The 17,737-nt window shown below is 42.0% G+C and overlaps 1 protein-coding gene across 12 annotated transcripts in view; it reads left to right on the plus strand.

Moving 5' to 3' along the window:
• Positions 1-610: 610 nt before the first annotated feature.
• The window catches only part of mybpc2a (myosin binding protein Ca), a 56,848-nt gene continuing 39,721 nt past the window's right edge, over positions 611-17,737 (plus strand). For all 12 annotated transcript variants that reach the window (XM_030408766.1, XM_030408768.1, XM_030408767.1 and 9 more), the window contains exon 1: positions 611-800. In XM_030408766.1, coding sequence (XP_030264626.1) covers positions 779-800 — 22 coding nt within the window. In that variant the 5' untranslated portion in view covers positions 611-778. The remainder of the gene's footprint in view (positions 801-17,737) is intronic.

Genomic DNA, 17,737 nt, shown 5'->3' on the forward strand with positions numbered 1-17,737 from the left:
ACAAAATGGTGTGCGAGAATATATTCAATCCCTAATAATTGTTAAGATCCACAACCACAGTTTCTCAAAACTGATGTCTAGAAACCAGAAAAAAAAGCCCTGATGCTGAGACATGAGTGTAAGTCCTCTCCATAGTGCACAACATGTTTTTGACATGACTATTTGGATGAATCTATTCAACCTTAACGGGATAAATAAAGCACAAATATGACACATAAATAAAAGAGCCTCCTTTGCTCCCCTAATCATTTTCATGGAAAGATATTTAACCCGTCAACCGAGGCAAACACGAAACATATCTGAGCCGTTTTACGCCACTGCTGCATCACTCGATCAACGCGTCAATGCTGATTAGCATCACTCACTTTGTTAACGATTTGGCGCCAGTGCCTATGAGTTAATCAGCTGGCAGGTTTTCCCCAAGGGCTGGACTTTTCTTTATGGCTCTGAACCGCTTTTACCCGTCACGGTGTCTTCCTCCTCCTCCTCCTCCTCCTCCTCCTCCTCCTCCTCAAAGCCTCTGCAGCCACGGCCAAGGTTTCAAGTGACAGCTATTCTGTCACTCTTTTCCTTCCTTGTTCCACTTGTTGGGAGGAGGATGAAGTGAGTGGCAGTGGTAGTGTGTTGTGTGTGTGTGTGTGTGTGTATGTGTGTGTGTGTGAATGAGTGTGAGGGAGGGGGGTGCTGAGGTGATAAAAAGGGATGAAGGAGGAAGCTCAGGCAGATCCACAGACAAGGAGGGAGGAAGACGCTTTGAGAGGAATCACTATAAACAGACATGCCTGAGCCCAAGAAGCCAGGTAAGATGGTCCAACCTGTAGGATTATAACAGAAACAACTCACTGGTCAAAAACAAAAGAGAAGAGGAGGCTGGTGATGCAGTTAAATGCAACAGTGAAACAAACAACAAAAAGAAGACATTTTAAACCCATTCGTGATAAAGCGCTGGGATTTTTCTTTACCTCACTGGTAATAAAGAAACACAACCAAGTCAGAATTTGCTTTATTTATTTCCTTATATCATCTCCGACGTAGGTGAGATACCTCTTCATATAAAGTTAATTAGCTGGCATGTGGATGAAAGCTGTTAAACATGAGCACTACTCAGCAATCTGTGGTACGAGATTGATCTTTTATTAGTTTTCATTAGTACGAGCTCATGTCTTCATAAACTCACCCTCTGTTAGCTGTTGTTTCTTTTTTACTGACAACGTTCTTAAAGCTACAAAAGGACTGTATCCTCCTGTAGCTCTTAAGCTCTGTTTCTTTAACAATTAGGAACAGATCTGAAAAGGGATGTAAATATTTGACTTAAAGTTTCACTGTGGCGATTTGGGGAGTAAATTCTGATCAGAAGAGAGAGCTCTTTATCATCAGATTGTTTTTATACCTAAATAAACACACTCCTCCTAAAATGAATCAACAAACTGACCTTAATGGACAACACAATGTCATGCTGTTTTTCTCTGTTTATATGTGGCGGACCCTGCCACCTTTCTAGCTTCAAACAGTGTTCTCAGGACCTTATTTTCCTCTGAGGATTCTTGTTTCATTCAGTTATCGACAAAAATAAATAATTAAATTGACATTGTAAATTCTGAGTTTGAATTTCTTCTCCAAAATTACATAGTGTTCCTTTAATATATTACATTTGGTTGGCATTGTTCGCTTAGCGTTTGTTTTACTTGATTAATACGTGTTGGTCATTGAAATTAAATGAGACAAAAGTAATGGAAACATGATGAGCTTGGGAAGGGAGCCACTAATATAATATTTTAGGATCTTGAAGAGACAAGTGTGAAGAGGGAATCATCTTGGATCCCGAGCTTCATTGGGCTAAAAAAAGCAGGGGCAAACGTCAGCACGCTCACAGCGATGTCTGGTGTGAGGTTCAAGGTTATGACTGACGAAATGATTTGCTGTATGTGATTATTTTCTGTGATTGTTTCCAACTACTTATTCTTTGTGTTCAGATGCCAGAAAATGTGTAAAACCGACGATGCCAAATTAACCCAATGACCCCCATCTGTTGTGCTACAAAGCCTTTTTGCTGATTTCTTCACAATGTTTTGTTTTATTGTTAACCTAAAGTGACAACACAGTTGTACCAACTTCAGTTGTATTGATACAGAAGCTCTACATTTTCATAAAATGAAGACCAGGGTTTGCAAAACACCTTATTCCATCACTGACAAGTCCTGTCATCGCACCACAAACTGCACCTGTGCGACTCCAGTGACACCAAATACTGTATGTGGACTAACATTTAATAACCTCCGAACCATTAATACCACACTTTAAGACCTGATATTAAACTCCACCGGCTGTAGTGTCGTAATGTTTGTGTCAATTGGCTGTGATGTCGCAATGTGTGTATCAATCGTTGGCTCTGAAATATGCCCGGCTCCCTTTTGTCAACAGCGACCTCAAAGCGCCGTAAATCAGCTGTTTGCTTGAAACGCGAGGAAACGAACGCATGCATGAGGAGAGGAGAGGAGGAAGAGGAGGAGGTAACAGATAAAAGCGGGCCGAGATGAGCGGGATGATTTGTTAGAGGGACCTCTGCCAAGTCAGGTGTAACTACCTTGCGTCGTATCTCTGCGCCTCAGACACCTAATCTATCTGACCCTGATTACCTCCCTCATTCTGTTGCGCCGTCTCCTCGGCTGGCATCCGTCTCCCCGCGCCAATCTGCAGGAAGTTCACCATATCGCTGTTATTGTGTGGAAAAGTCAGAACTCCTTCTTTTTTTTTTTTTTCTTTTCTTGTGGATTTCAGTCGAGGTATCAAACTCTCTGTTGTGGGTTGATAAAAACTCACTGATCTCTTTTGCCTACGGAGTTATTTCAAACTCTAAATACATTTGTCTAAAAATGAGACGTGTCCCTTAAAAGTCCACATTCAGGGGGACACATCAGTTCACGAGAGCGTTGAGAGCTGAAATATTTGCCCTCCCAAGGAGTTTATACCCTTTCCCTTTTGATTCTCCCTCACGCAGTAATTCCATCCCTACGTTTCATTATATCTCGCCAATGTGTCGCCAATCCAGTGTCCTGACATCACACGTATCATATTCCCCACACCACATTGCTACCTTCTCCCCGGCTCCTCTTGTTCTTGTGTTTCCACCCATCACAAATTTTTGCCCCTGTCTTGAACTTCATCGCACTTTCTCAGCTCCGGAGCCCCTCTGCCCCTGTCGATCAGCTGGTCTCGGCTCATGTGACTCCCCCATGTGGCGTCTTGCTCACCCACGGTTAAGGCCGCCCCATTACTCAAGTAGCCATGGGGATCTAGGCGAAGCACGCATCCCAATAAACAGCCACAAGAATAGTTCTCAAGTGCGGGAGAGACGGCTGTGCCCATGTGGATCCAGCGAAGAGAGGACGCCTTCCTTCGGGAATGCAGGGGTGTGTCCTCTCGGTTTGCCTCCTAGTTGACCCATTTTGACAAATAAAAGCCCAGCGGGATCATTGTTTCGCACAACAGCCATGGATTGTTGATTTGTTTGGTCTGGGCTCTTCACAATGAGCCACTTACAGAATAATTAGACCTTGTGTGCCAGTGTTGATGCTGATAGTTGCAGCGTGCCAGGGTGGCAGTTCACTGGCGCTGCTCCATCGCTGAAGCCGTGCAGAAATAACAGCCCAATTTTTAATTACCAGTAATGCTGCCAGACAGACCCCCCCCCCTCCCTTTGGGGCAGAGGACCATTCTAAAGCTGGTTTCACATTTAAGACCGTCCGTGTCACGCTGTTCTCACCTACTGGAAATACTTGGTTTGGTTCAGGCGAGGGGGTAAAACCTGAGTGGAGCGCGCAGGATGGGGAGGACTTGTCTGCTGAGTCCACGTGTTAGATGTATCCGTAATATCAACGAGCTAGAAGGGTATGAAACAGCTTCAGTCTGTGCAACACAGCACTCGCTGTCAAGTGCACAGAAAAATGACTTGTACAGTTACCACATGGGTCCAATAACACACGAAGCTGGCAGGGTAAAGTCTGGTTAACATTTGGGCCAAGTGATTCAGACATTTGGGTTCACACAGCAGCTAGTTCGGGTAATGTGCAGACAATTTCAGGGTGGCATTACATGTGTGAATGAGATGTCTTTTTGCAAACCATCACCAGTTTTACTGTTGCTCTTAGCTCAGGGCGGTCCGTGAGTGTCTGTATAGGGATGCTGGCTGAACCGTCCTACAATCCCAAAGCATAAGTATTTGATGAATTGAGAATCCTCAGAAATCAACTTTTCTTACAAGTAGGACCTTTAATAAGTCTGAGCAATTTGTACTGTTACAATCTTTGATGAGTTTTCCTGGAAAAAATGTCTTTGCGACTGTTTAATTCTTCCAAAAGACATCTTTTTTTCCTGTTGGAGTGAACAGAACTGCTCAGGCAGCAGTAGTTTTTATTTCGAAAAATGACTTAATTTTATCGTAATTCTTGCAGACCAACATACCGACATAAGATATACATGGACTGGATAGCTTTTTGAAACACATAAATTAACATGTCTATGTTAATGTTAATAGTTTGAGTCAATCTTTTACGCTGTCAAAGCACAGCAGACATCTATAAGTCAATCTTCTTGTTTTCGGAGAGCAGTTGTTTAGTGGAAGGTTAAATTTCCAACACCCTATTTGCTGCAGACTAGAAAGAGGCTGACATCCTGTCACCCACCACCACCCTTCACCCGCTCAAACCGCACGCCTCTCACAACTGGTCCAGTGTAGCATTACCTCATACCGCGGCCATCATCAAGTTCCCACAGGTATGCAGCCGCTGCTTGATGGATTACAGACAGATGCAGAGTCAAGCGACTGCACCACAAGTGTAAGAAGTTAACCGAGGCCTGATATATCATTAACAAAAGACTCTTTAAATGCAACCCAAACAATGTGCTGTGGAGCGGATACACAGCCAGAATTGATCCCTTATTCTACAAGCTTCCTCTGTGATTTGAGAGAGGCCTTGGCCTATTTGGAGCGAAGGCTGCGTTGACGCAAGCTGGAAGACAAAAGGAAATGGAAAGCTGAAGTGGATGACAGCTTAATACGGTATTTAAAGCCGCCTTTGTTTACCGAACACCACAGATTCCTCATCCCTAAATTAGAGTTGCATTTAGCAATTGTTTTCCTACGTTGAGACCGCTTTATTCACATAAGAACGATTCATTCAAATCATCAGCAAAGTTTACAGCGGCGCCATAAAATCTAATCTCCAGTTTCGCGCCCCTTTTATTCCTCTTCCAAACCCTATTAGCAAATCCCTTCCTTCCTCCCCCCTCGTTCGCCCATAAATCTTATCTTCATCTGACGTGTGGGGCGAGGGGGAGGAGGGGCGAGGGGGGACATCACCGGTGGAATCCAAAACAAGTCATAATTCTTATCATCATCTCTGTAACCCTGCGTTATATACAGCCGTCCCGTCCCTCACATTCCCCTCACAGAGGCTAGCGTGTCTAATCTCTCAGTCCGGAGCCAACAACAGGCTTGATGCATGACCGTTACAGGACGCATACAGACTGAACAACACAGCAATGTCAGCACCTTTGAACTCGTCTTGGAGGGAGAAACATTATTAGTGACCTTTAGAAGGCTCTCTGCGGAGCTCGACGCTGCTGGTATCAAGATGAAGCAGAAGACATGATGTAGAATCGTCTAAATGTTGGATCATGACCCTCCTGGAGTAAAGAATCACAGAATGAGTTATGTCCTGTAGTGTCAGTTTGCAACAAACACATCCCTGATTAATCTGCATATTTTTTTTTACCTACAAAATGACAGAAAATAGCTCAGATTGCCTTTACAATTCACTGGAGCCACAGGTGAGGGCTTCAGAATGGTTGTTTTTCTAGCCAATAGTCAAAAGATTTACATATACTCAGTTAAATATCCCTGAATGCTAAAAGAAACAGAAAAATATTTATGTTTGAAAGAAGGAGGTAGTTAAATTTGGGGCACTTTCTGGCAAAAACAAAAAAAAAAGATTAAATTGCTCAGATGATGCTTAAAAACAGGGTTGCAGGTTGAGACTATTTTGGTCACACATGCACCCAAGAGTCTGACAAGTGCAATTAAACATTTTCATCGGCCGCAGCGGTGCGCCAGAAGTTTAGCATTCAGTCTGTTGATTAATTGACCAAAATGTTTCAGCTCTGCTTCCAAGTCCAGACTGAAGAGGTTCAACATATTTTCAGAAGCAATAATCATGATATGAGCTTGTTTGTCTGACACTTATTCACTTTTTAATCACCTCAGCACCGCAAATCATTCAAAAAGAATGGTCTGGGATGAGAAATTTAAGTACCAGCTTCACATGATTGAACATACAAGCTTTGGAATACGTTTTCATATCATAATACGTCTGTTGGGATCTATTATCACCTAAAACTGTTTAATCCACACGTGATAGAACAGACGAGCTGGATGAGGATAGTGTATCATTGCCTTCTAAACATAAAACACCTTGAACAAGATCACGTGAAAAGAAATCCTGTAAAATATTTATGGAATTAAAAGTATTCCCCCCTCTCTTCACTAGCAGAAGCTTCGCAGCCAAAAAGAAAAAAAGTAGGTCATCCAGATATGCAAACAACTCTCCTGCTCCATTCCTGGTTGGTGTATTTAAAAATCAGGAGGTCTCACAGTGTTTGTTGTGTAGGATAAGCAGCTCTGTGACCCTCTCACATGCAGGTGAGAGGCCACAGAGGAGATGATATTTGATATTTGTTCAGTCTGAGGCGTAGTTTCTTCACCAACGTATGTAAAACAGATCTGGGAAAATAAATCCATGTTCTCATATATATCATTTCTGGAAGCATTTTTAAATAATTGTGTTTATTTAGGTGTCGTATTGCGTCTTATTTCTGATGACAGTTCAACCTTACTGGAATTACAGGAATATCTGCCCTCTGACGCTGGTTTTACAACGACCATTTCTAATCTGCATGTCAAGCTACAATTTAATCGCTGCTCTGAATTTATCTCTTTAAGTGTTTACGTACATGATGCATCAAGACTTTCAAATTAACCTGGCATATGATTGAGTGGTAGGGAGGGCAGAGGCTTAAGTGTACCCCGATTCTGCCGTCAGCATCGCTCTCCCTCCTCATCGTAAAAATGTTGAAACTCCATCAGTCATGCTCTGCCCCCAGCATGGATGCCAGCCAAATGCCAATAATACCCCTGATGCTCATCCACACATTCAGCTTTATAAATAGATCGTTTGAATATTAATCTTCTCTTTATTCTCCGCTGCCAATACGCCCCATCTGGATGTATGTTTGGATATTGTGCAAATACAAAAGCACATCTTAGTCACACCACCATGTGGTTTAAGTACAGTAGCAGCAGCTTCGCCCCGTGTGATGATGAGGGGCATAATAATGGAATGAGTTGCTTTTAGAGTGGGATTAAGGTGATTTTAAAGCCTCAAGGGATCCCCTGCTGAATAGCGCCGGCAAATACGCGTGTAAACTGGAGCGGATTGGAGTTTTAGTTACTGAAAACATCACTCTGAAGCAGAGCTGCTCTTACTGCAGGAGTAATCTGATTGGTTGAGTTCAAACTGAGTGGGAGGAGGCAAAAAGTGTTCAGTTCTCAAATGTATTATTATATTTTAAATTAAATTCCGTAATCAAAATCAGCATGTCCAATCAGCCCTTAGATTTAAGTAAACATATCATGTTCAGTTTTAGATTCATAATTTTATTTTGTGTTACTACTAGAAAAGGTTTACACACTTTAAACACATCAGTTTTCTCATACTGTCCAGTGCTGCAGCTCTGTATTCCCCCTTAAGGGCCACCCTCCCGTATACCAAGTGATCCTCTAATTGGTCAGCTCACACATGCCTGAGGTAGCACCACCTCTACTAACAACAGAGCAGCTGTGCTAAATCAGCTAGGCATAGATTATGCAAATATGTGTGATGCTGACGTAATGTCTGATGTCACAAAATCACAGAATTAAAGGCGGGACTACTGACGAGGCGTTTAAGGGGCAGTGTTCTCTGTGGGAGAGAAGAGTGTCTGTTGCTACGTACTCTGATCTTTTAAACGTTTAACATCTTTTACATGAACAAGAATCTAAACACTGAAGAAAACAAAAAAATACTGAAAAAGCAATCTTGTCACCAGGGGCGTCGCTAGGAGTGCAAAACATCCGGGGCTTTAGCCCTGCGCAGTGATGCCTCAGTTACCCTGAAAAAGTAATCTGATTACTGATTACTGATTACTCCTTAAAACTCACTTGAAGCTTGATAGTACTTTGTCGCCAGCACAGAGTGAACAACACACATTAATATTCTCATCTTTAGCTGAGAGGAACTCAAAATAATGACTATATTTCCAGCTAGAAAACGCGCATCTCTCTCCTCCCTCCATTGTTGTCGTGTTTGTGTTGCTGCGTGGTGTTACACGTGAGTTGAGCTCGTGCTGAAATGTGACTTGTTGCAAACGTGACATCACTCCCCGAGACAAGAAGAAAGCAAAAATATACATTTTTACTAAGGAAAAAACAATGATATGAAACTTTAATCTGGTTACTGGTTTGGAAATATTAACTTGTTAGATTACTCGTTTCTGAAAAAAGGTCAGATACCAGCATCACTGCCCGCAGATAGAGTCTTTTTTAAATTTCGAAAATTTGGAAAATCTAGCTGTTTAAAGATGCAATTTCAACATAGTTTAAGAGGGAAAGGAAGGGGTCCTCATCGTCATATTTTAATCACTAATAAAGCTAATTTTCCCTCACTAGGCCTACTGAGTAATGTTTACATTTAAGATATTATAGCCAAGACCTGCGCTGTGTGCATAAGCTATTAGAGCAGGTAGAACATTCCCTATTATAATTTCTTGGCTTCATTGTCTATCTGCATCAGGCCTACAGGAGGCTTTGTAGGGTATTAAGAGACAAACATCGTCATTTAACATCGTCAATAAACCCAAAAACGTACTTCAAATCTGCAGCATTTAAACCACAAATGTAGCCTAATACATTTTCCACAAGAGCCGCTGCCTACTACAAACGTAACAAACGATTTCCCACACATGTAATAACTGTTACATTTGCAGGAATTTCTTCGTGGGGACGTGAAAATCTTTATTGTAATAACTTCCCACAAATTTATTAATACAATGAATAATAGTCGGGGTGGTTGTTGTTTGTTTGTTTACCAATACACCTACTAATACTACTGACCGTGGGTGCAAAATCCAGCTGCTGACTCTCCGCTGTCACACAACAGATCCCCCGTGACCAAAGTGTCAGTTGGACTTCAGACGAGCCGGAATACAACACTACTAGAACTGCCGTAAGCGGTCATTTGGACCGCTAGATTTAAACTCTATAATCTGTCAGGTAAATACCCAACTGAGTGATGAATGCATTCATTGTGTCATGATATATTTTTTTTAAAACTAAATAACGAATTAACACCAAAGTGTACATTTTAATAAGTTTAATTATAATTAAACTTAGTTCTTTCGTTTTTTTTAAATGTAGGCCTATATTTATCAATATTCATCGCACATAGTAAACCGTAATTATTGTAGGCCTATATTTACACACGATTTTAATAGAGAAAGCTCAGAACAAGAAAATTAGCCTAACTATTAAAAGTAACTTCTTTGATTATGAAACATTTTATTTTAACACTTAATAATATATAATATAATAATAATAATAATCGAAAAAGCTGAAAACGAGCTGATCTAAAACAAAGACAAACAAAGAGTCGTTGTGATCACTGGTCACAGTCTGCAGATTACCTCCGCTCTCCTCACAGTTCCACACGGGCTTGTGGCATTTCAAGTGTCCGTCGTTTGGCTCCGTTTGCAGTTCTTTTGGACCGGCACTGCCTCGGTGTCTGTGTCAGCGAAGATGGCCAGTGGCGGTCTTCTATAACATCCTCGACCTGACTGAGATCAATGCCCGCATCTTATTCAAGGAAAGGAGGAAAGTCCTGCAGCAGCTGGCAGAGGAGCTGAGGGCAGAATACATGGAGGGGAAAGAGGCCGCGGCAGGCGGCACAAGGTGGGCAGCAGCGAAGCATACGCAGCAACAGCAGACACGGAGACGGAGACAGTGCTGGTCCAAAAGAGCTGCAAACGGAACCAAACGTCGGACACGTGTGTATCTGTGAGGAGATCGGAGGTAATCTGTGACCAGTGATCGCAACGGCTCTTTTTTTGTTTTACATCAGCTCGTTTTCAGCTTTTTCGATTATCATTATTTTATTATATATTATTAAGTGTTAAAATGTTTCATAATCAAATAAGTTACTTTTAATTGTTAATTTTCTTCTGAGTTTTCTCTATTAAAATCGTGTGTAAATATGCAATAATTACGGTTTACTATGTGCGATGACATGAATGTTGATAGGCTAATTGTAGGCTATAATTAAACTTATTAAAATGTACACTTTGGTGTTATTTCGTTATGGTTTTTTTTTTTTTAATATCATGACACAATGAATGCATTCATCACTCAGTTGTGTATTTACATGAGAGAATAGGATTTAAATCCAGCGGTCCAAATGACCGCTTACGGCCGTATGTTGAATTCCGGCTCCTCTGAAGTCCAACTGGCACTTTGGTCCAATCAGAAACATTATTTGTCCGGATCTAACTCTAGGGTTGTGGAAAGCGCATCGTTATACCCTAACCAAGATATCGATCATTAAGATTAATTGGATCAGATCTGACTGGAATGAACCCGCCACAGTGGTAAACTGATTCAGTTCACCCGCCAGCACACAAACTCACCCGCATTTGGCTGGTGGCGGGTTTAATTTCCATCCCTGTTATAAACGCTGCAGTGGTAAACTGTAGGCTAATAGACGGCTCTGGTAATATCAGTGACGCATAGAGGGGGAAAGAATAACACTGATGTTGAATTTGCAACAAATTATTCAGACTCTGGTGACAATGTCGCATTTGAGGCTGCTGGCCGTTCGATATGCAGCCACGTAAAAACCTTTCACCATTAGACAATTATATCAGATTTTTTTTTTTTTTCAAAGCACAGAGATCCGGGGCTATTCCCAAAACATCCGGGGCTATAGCCCCGAATGCCCAGGTCTAACGACGCGCCTGCTTGTCACATTTAAGAAGCTGGAATCAAACATTTTGTTACTTTTTTTTTCTTAAAAATGTTCAAACCTATTTAATCGATTATCAGAATAGTATCAGTTATCTAATAGTTGACAACTTAATTTATTAATCATTGCAACTCTACATTTGGCACCGCACTTCCTTAAGGTTTGAGGAACTGAACTACAGTTAAAAATATTCTGTTGCCAAGCTCAAGCTCAACCTCATGACACCATCGGGGTTATTTTTCAGCTATTTATCAGCTTGCTCCAGTGAAATTAAAGATATTTAATGGACCATTTTTATGGGCTGCGTAGTACCGAGCACTAAAAAACATAATCCTCTCTCATGCCTTCTTACTTTTTCATTGGGCTTCAGTTTACTGTAATGATAAAAAAAATAAAAAGAGCAGCTGGATATTAATTTCAAGATCCCTGAGTTGATTCTGTGTCTTTGTGGAAAAAGATCTCCCCAATTAAAAAAAACATCATTCCAGTTGCCATCTGCTGACAAATAGATATGATATGGCTCGTAGTCGGCACAAAGTAATACATAGATGTATTAAGAGAAATATCCGGTGGTTGTTTGGCTCAGGACTGTGAGGTTTAACTCAAACATTCTGCCTCCAGAGCAGGTCTGACTCCACGAAGCGACTTAAACCTGCAACCTGCTACTTGTCGGATCTGCATGTAGCAGCACTCCGACACATATGGTAACATGAGCTCATAGTTTCACCTGCAGCTGACACACTCGCCCAGTGTCGAGGGGGGCGACTGCGGTGCACCCGGCTGCATTAACAGAGTATGAGCGGTGGAGAATATGTTACCACCAATTGGCGTTGTGCTCAGCTCGAGAGAAGACTACGTGGGCCCCCAGTCTCTAGTTAACACGTCTGCTGTTGCCATAGTTCACGGTTGTAGACACGCTTAAGTGACTGAATGTATTCAGCAGTCCTCCAACATCAAGATCCGGTAGAAACAAAACTACTTACGAGGTGCATTCCGCAGCAGCATTAGATGCATCAGTCTGTTAAAGAGGCAGCCGCTTCAAAACAACACATTGAAACAGAAGCGTACGAGGAGACTGGCTGTGCCCTCTTTGGCTTTTGTTCAGCGATGAGAGAGAAAAGAACGATTTCAGAGATTCAAATGTTTGCCTTGGCCTGACTCCTTTGGCTTAACCGACAACCGAGCAAGCAGGAGGCGCACGCAGCAAAGGAAGACAGGGAAATGTCAAGAGAGATTAACGAAGCACATTCCACAGAGGTTACCCTTCAAAAGCAAAACGGGAAGAGAGAGTTACAGAGAGAGAAAGAGAGTCTGTGCAGCGGATGAGGACAGCATTGCAAATACATTCGTTTGTTTTTCAGCATTATAAAGTATTCTCGATATTTGTATTCCAGTGTGTGGTAACGTAGTCTATCATACGGTGGTTGGCCTTCTGGCATGTTAATTTACGAAATATATTCATCTTGTACAGTATGTAATGTATGATTATACAAAGGTGGCTGTGCCAGAGATATTAATAGAACCAAGATAGGAAGGAGCTGCTCAGCTTTGCTTCCAATCAGGCCTATTGGCCACTCACGGTACTGTAGCAAATGATTCTCCTGCAAGCCAAAAAGCATTTTCCCCACTGACTGCCATTCTAAAATATAAACTAAACTACATATATTCACTTTGTCCCGTAAGCAGGAAGTAAATGTGGAAGCCAGAAAAAAAAGCAGTTCTTATGGTTCGAGTAGGCGCCATCTTTGCATCTGGCATCTACTTCGAACATGAATAAACTTTGCTGTCTTTCAAAACCCAAGAAGACCTCAGGTTTGAGGAAGAACGTTAAAGCGACATTATGTTGTTATGTCCTCTTTACCTTGAAATAACAGCTTCAAAATCATTTTAATGGTACAGTGTCTTGTAATAGGTTGAATGGAGTCTCTGTCTCAGGAAATCCGACCCCCCCATCCTTGTCCTGCACATGTTACTTCAGTGGGAGGGGAGGATCACAGCGTTACATACATTTTTACTTCAACATACAGATACCTCTGACAATTTCTACGTAATCTTGCTTTAACTGTTAGACAGGAAGAAATACTGTTACAAAATTAAGATGAGTTTGCTTTATATCATTACTGGTGGAACAATGAAACTGGAACAAACTGTTTTAAAACTAAAAATATATCTGAATAAAATATGTACAATCTTGTCATCCGGTGCAATATATTTATAAAACTTTCAATGCCACTGAGTGAGTGCTCAAGTACCTTGAAGATTCAAAAATACATTCATCTGTTAGCATCTGCGGTCAGGGACAAATCCTCCACCCAGGCGGTGTCAGTGCTCTGCTCCACCACCTGAGCTTTAAAAACCAACTCACACTTACATCACGCACAAAAATCCCTCCCCAACTTCAGTATCATCACTTAATCTTAATCCATCTATGGCCGGAGCCATATTGTATGGCATTAAAGCCCCTCAAGTTTAAAATGATATTCGCGATAAGCTTTTGGCAATAAAAGCGGTCTATAATTACGGCGCACGGAGCATGAAGTAGTGTGTGTATTAAAAGGCAGTATTGACAGCGACCAGGTCAGCGAAAACTGAGTAAATAAACCCCTCTTTCAACAAGCATCTCGCATGATATTTGTTAAATATAAACGGTGTATATGTCTCATCTCTGAAGAACTGAAGAACCCTATCCTCTGGCTCTCAACGTAAGGCTTCACGCCATCCTTGACCTCCGATGGCCTGGCTCATTCTTCTTCCCTCTCTGCCCCCTTTTAGTTTCCACCTCTTCGCTCTCCATCTTTTTTTTTTTTTTTTTGTTCTCCCTTCAGAAGAAAGCGGAATTAGATTAAAGTAGGACAAAGAAACTGTGGGACAGAAAAGTGCTGAGAGTAGGGATTTGCATTAAGTGAAAAGGAAGAAGGAATGGAGACATTATCCATTTAACAGATACCTGGAAGACAGGGAAGCGGACAGCTGTAGAGTGGAATTATCTGGGCCAGAGAGGAGCGTTGATGAAGCGTGGATGGTAATGAGAGCGGAGAAGGATCCACACAGGCCGAGTGTTCATCAGCCGTGCATTACCTCCAGCATTAGCGCCGAGGGTTCAAGGGTCGCAGTTGTCCTGGTTGTGACTTAGCAGTTTGCTCACAGCTTTTCCAACACAGCAGGACAGACAGGCGTCTGAGAGAGGACCACTTATGATACACATTTTTAAAAGCTGCACTAGGCAAGTTCTTTTTTTCATTAAAAAATTTAAAAAAAGACACTCACCTTATCTACCTAAATCACCATGTGGAGCTGCAGCACAGAACAATGTCACACCTTCATTAATTGAGATGCTGTAGATTGGCCTTTTAATTACAGATGAGCTTCGGGTATAGAGCTGATGAAACTCATTCACCAGCAGCATGTCACTTTGGTCCATCCTAACAACTATTGGGAGGATTGCCGTTTTCCACAGGCATTCATGTTGTCCAGAGGATGAATCTACCGACTTTGGTGACCCCCTGACTTTTCTCCTCGCACCACCAGCAGATTGACATTTGAGGTTCCGAGTTAAGTATCTTGAGAGCTACGAATACGGCAGCTTAGTCATTGGCCTTAAGCTTCATATTACGACACTTCACCTACTCTTCTAGCATCAGCTTTGCACGTGAAGGCTCGGCGGTCGAGTTGGCAATGATCTGTAATATGCAACATCCGGTGAGACTTTAAATACCAAGTTTGATGACAACCAGTTCAAAACATAGTTGTTATTATCATTGTGAAAAACATTGGGTTTGGCTACGTTTAGGAAAAGATCATACATCGGGTAAAATAATGTCATTTAAGTATGTCAACTTACCTATGTACCATAACTTAAAAAGAAATCAGCACTGACTCATGGACGCAACGCCCCGTATCTGGGGGGAATGTGTATGACCCATCCAACCACACCGATCTCGCCAAATGGTAATTAAGTAAAGTACATCAGTCAATGAACTTACCACTGGAAATGGCTCAACAGTTATTGAATGGAAGGTCAAGAAATTTGATACAGACTTTCATTTCTCCATGAGCATGACTTGTTACCACTCTGATGATCTCGTCTTTTCTTTGGCTCATTTCAACTCGTCCGACACTTAAAAAAAACCTCCTGCAGCTCTGATGGCGCCTCCATCAGTCTGAGCTGTACTGTATATGCGACTCTGATTAGCAAATGTTAGCATGCTGACATTAGCATTAAGCTCAAGTAGGCTACAGCCCAAGAGAACGAAGAGCACCAATCGTTTTTTACATATTAACAAATAATCACAGACTGAAACTTTAACCGCGGGGAGATGTTCGCTGCTCAGACATATTAAGACTCACCGCTGTTTGACTTTTACCTCTTTAATCTCTTTGCCGTCCTTACATAGCCTTACAATTGTTCTGTGTGCATTTTTAACATCCCATCCCTGTTTATTTCTGGATATTCAAATTAATGTTTTTTTTTCTCCAGAACACTAACCTCTCATTGCCACTTGAAACTGCCAACATGAGATGTGCTTTGAGCAGCTTTAAACATTTTCTCTCTGTTTTTTTGATGCTGAGTAATAATTTTCATTTTTTTTCCTCCGGTCATCTGCATAAAATCTTTCACCTGGGACATACAGAAAAGTCTGAGGCAGGCCCCTCGCACTATGAGCCATTCAGCTGGGAAAAAATAGGCAATACTGAGCAGTAAAAAGCTTATAAATTAGATATGAGGGGATGATCATGATAACAGGTATAACATTTCTGTGTAATCATCCGTGGAGGAAGTAGAAGTGACACTGATGGTCTAAAAATTTGTTTGTGGAAACTCAATTTACTGCACACAGAATGCTTTGCTGGAAGTAATAGAGGAAAATACACAGTGATTGTCGAAAACCTCACCTCATCTCTCCCCTTTTGCGGAGAGACAGCACCTCGCCACGGTGTAAAGAAGATCTTATATCTCATGTTTGTTACAGCCTGTGATGTGTTGTCAGCTTATTTTTTTTTTTTTTGGAGTCAGGATGTAAAGAAAAAGTTTGTCAGTCGGAATATAAATTAGGGCTATTTTTTGCAGCTCTCAAAAGAATTTGCAAGTCTAACAACTCAACCTCTTCAAGGTGTCTTTCCAGTGTATTGCGTGACCAAAATATTTGTTTTATCTACAGTATACATTGTGGGGGAGAGCTTGCAATTAGCCACAGTGACAGCTTTAAGGCTACATTTTCCTCCCTTGACGTACGAAACTAGACACATACGTATTAAACTATACACCGGTCACTGCCCACATTCTTCCATGTGTCCTTAACGGATGGATTTTAAGCGGTACAACCACTAGAGGGCGCTGCTCAGAGTCAAATTGGTTTCGCAGTGACCTCCACTTTGTTTTCACCACAATCCCAGCTGACATTTAATTCCCGTCCAATCTCCTACAAGCTGTTCTGTTAGTAGCTGTTTGTATCTGTGCCCGGGCGAAGTAACATCCTGTGTTGTCCTGTGGTCGTGCCACGCTTGATCTATTGGCTACACTGCGACACTGCCCCCACGACTACTGGAGGTACTGCTCCGCTGGTCCGTATCCATACGCTTTTAGAAAATGTGCAGCAATATGGATGAATCGTATTTATATGCCTATCTAACGTTGACCTGAGTTTTTGACATTTATTCAAGCTGATGAAGTGATGAAACAGCTCTACACTGCCCCCTCCATGACTACTGCAGGTACTGCCCTGTTGATCCGTTTATGTTAACCTCTTAGTTTCAGCTTCTTTTCAGTTGTCTGCTGCTGTTTGGTCAGATTTAGGGACCTGAGAGACTTGGTGAGGTTTAGGATAACATGGCCTTTTCACATTAAACATGCGTTACGAAGGATTACTCTGAAATGATTGTCCTCTAGCAGCTGTTTGATGTACCAGGAATAACACTAACACAGTGATATCAGATCCTGCTTTATTCAATGCCCCGGGTTGTCTCTCAGGGGGATGTCTGCGTCTTAAAAACAAACCCTCCACCTGTTTTCTGCCACATCACGATGATCCAGAGATCAGCCTTGAAAGACTGAGGACCATAAGAAACACCTAAGTAATCGGAACCGGCTTCCCCTCTGATTTACAGTACAGGGTTTGGGATAGATGCTTCAGCAGGAACCTGAAGAAAGGTTTTACCGCCTGCTGCATCACGGATCCCCTCTTGGATTGAAGTGCTGAGAGAGGCATTAACAGATTGCTGCCTGAAAAACAAACCTTATCCAAAATAGACGTGTTGCCCCCCCCAACCAGTGCGCCAAACATAGTGTGCCAGCCTTGAGCGCGAGCAGAGTGCCAAGGCCGAACCCTTGATATCCTAGACCCACTGTTAAGTAGACTCATGAGACACTTGCTCTGCAGTGCCAGTTGTGGCTTGTTGTAGGTGTTTTGGAGAAATGATAGCTGTCAGGATGATGCCCTCATTCATTCCTGCGGCTCGGCCCTTTAAAACACTTTGCTGCCTCCTGGGCAAAGTTAGGAACTGAGACCTTTTTTAACATTTAAACAGCAGGACCTAACGAGGGCGCAGACCTGCGAAATTATTGAAAGGCTGGTTGAGATGTGAATGCTGCCCAAGCTGAATTATTACTGCACAGCTGTGTGCTTTAGTTGTCT

This window comes from Sparus aurata, chromosome 23, assembly GCF_900880675.1.
Source record: "Sparus aurata chromosome 23, fSpaAur1.1, whole genome shotgun sequence".
Lineage (NCBI taxonomy): Eukaryota > Metazoa > Chordata > Actinopteri > Spariformes > Sparidae > Sparus > Sparus aurata.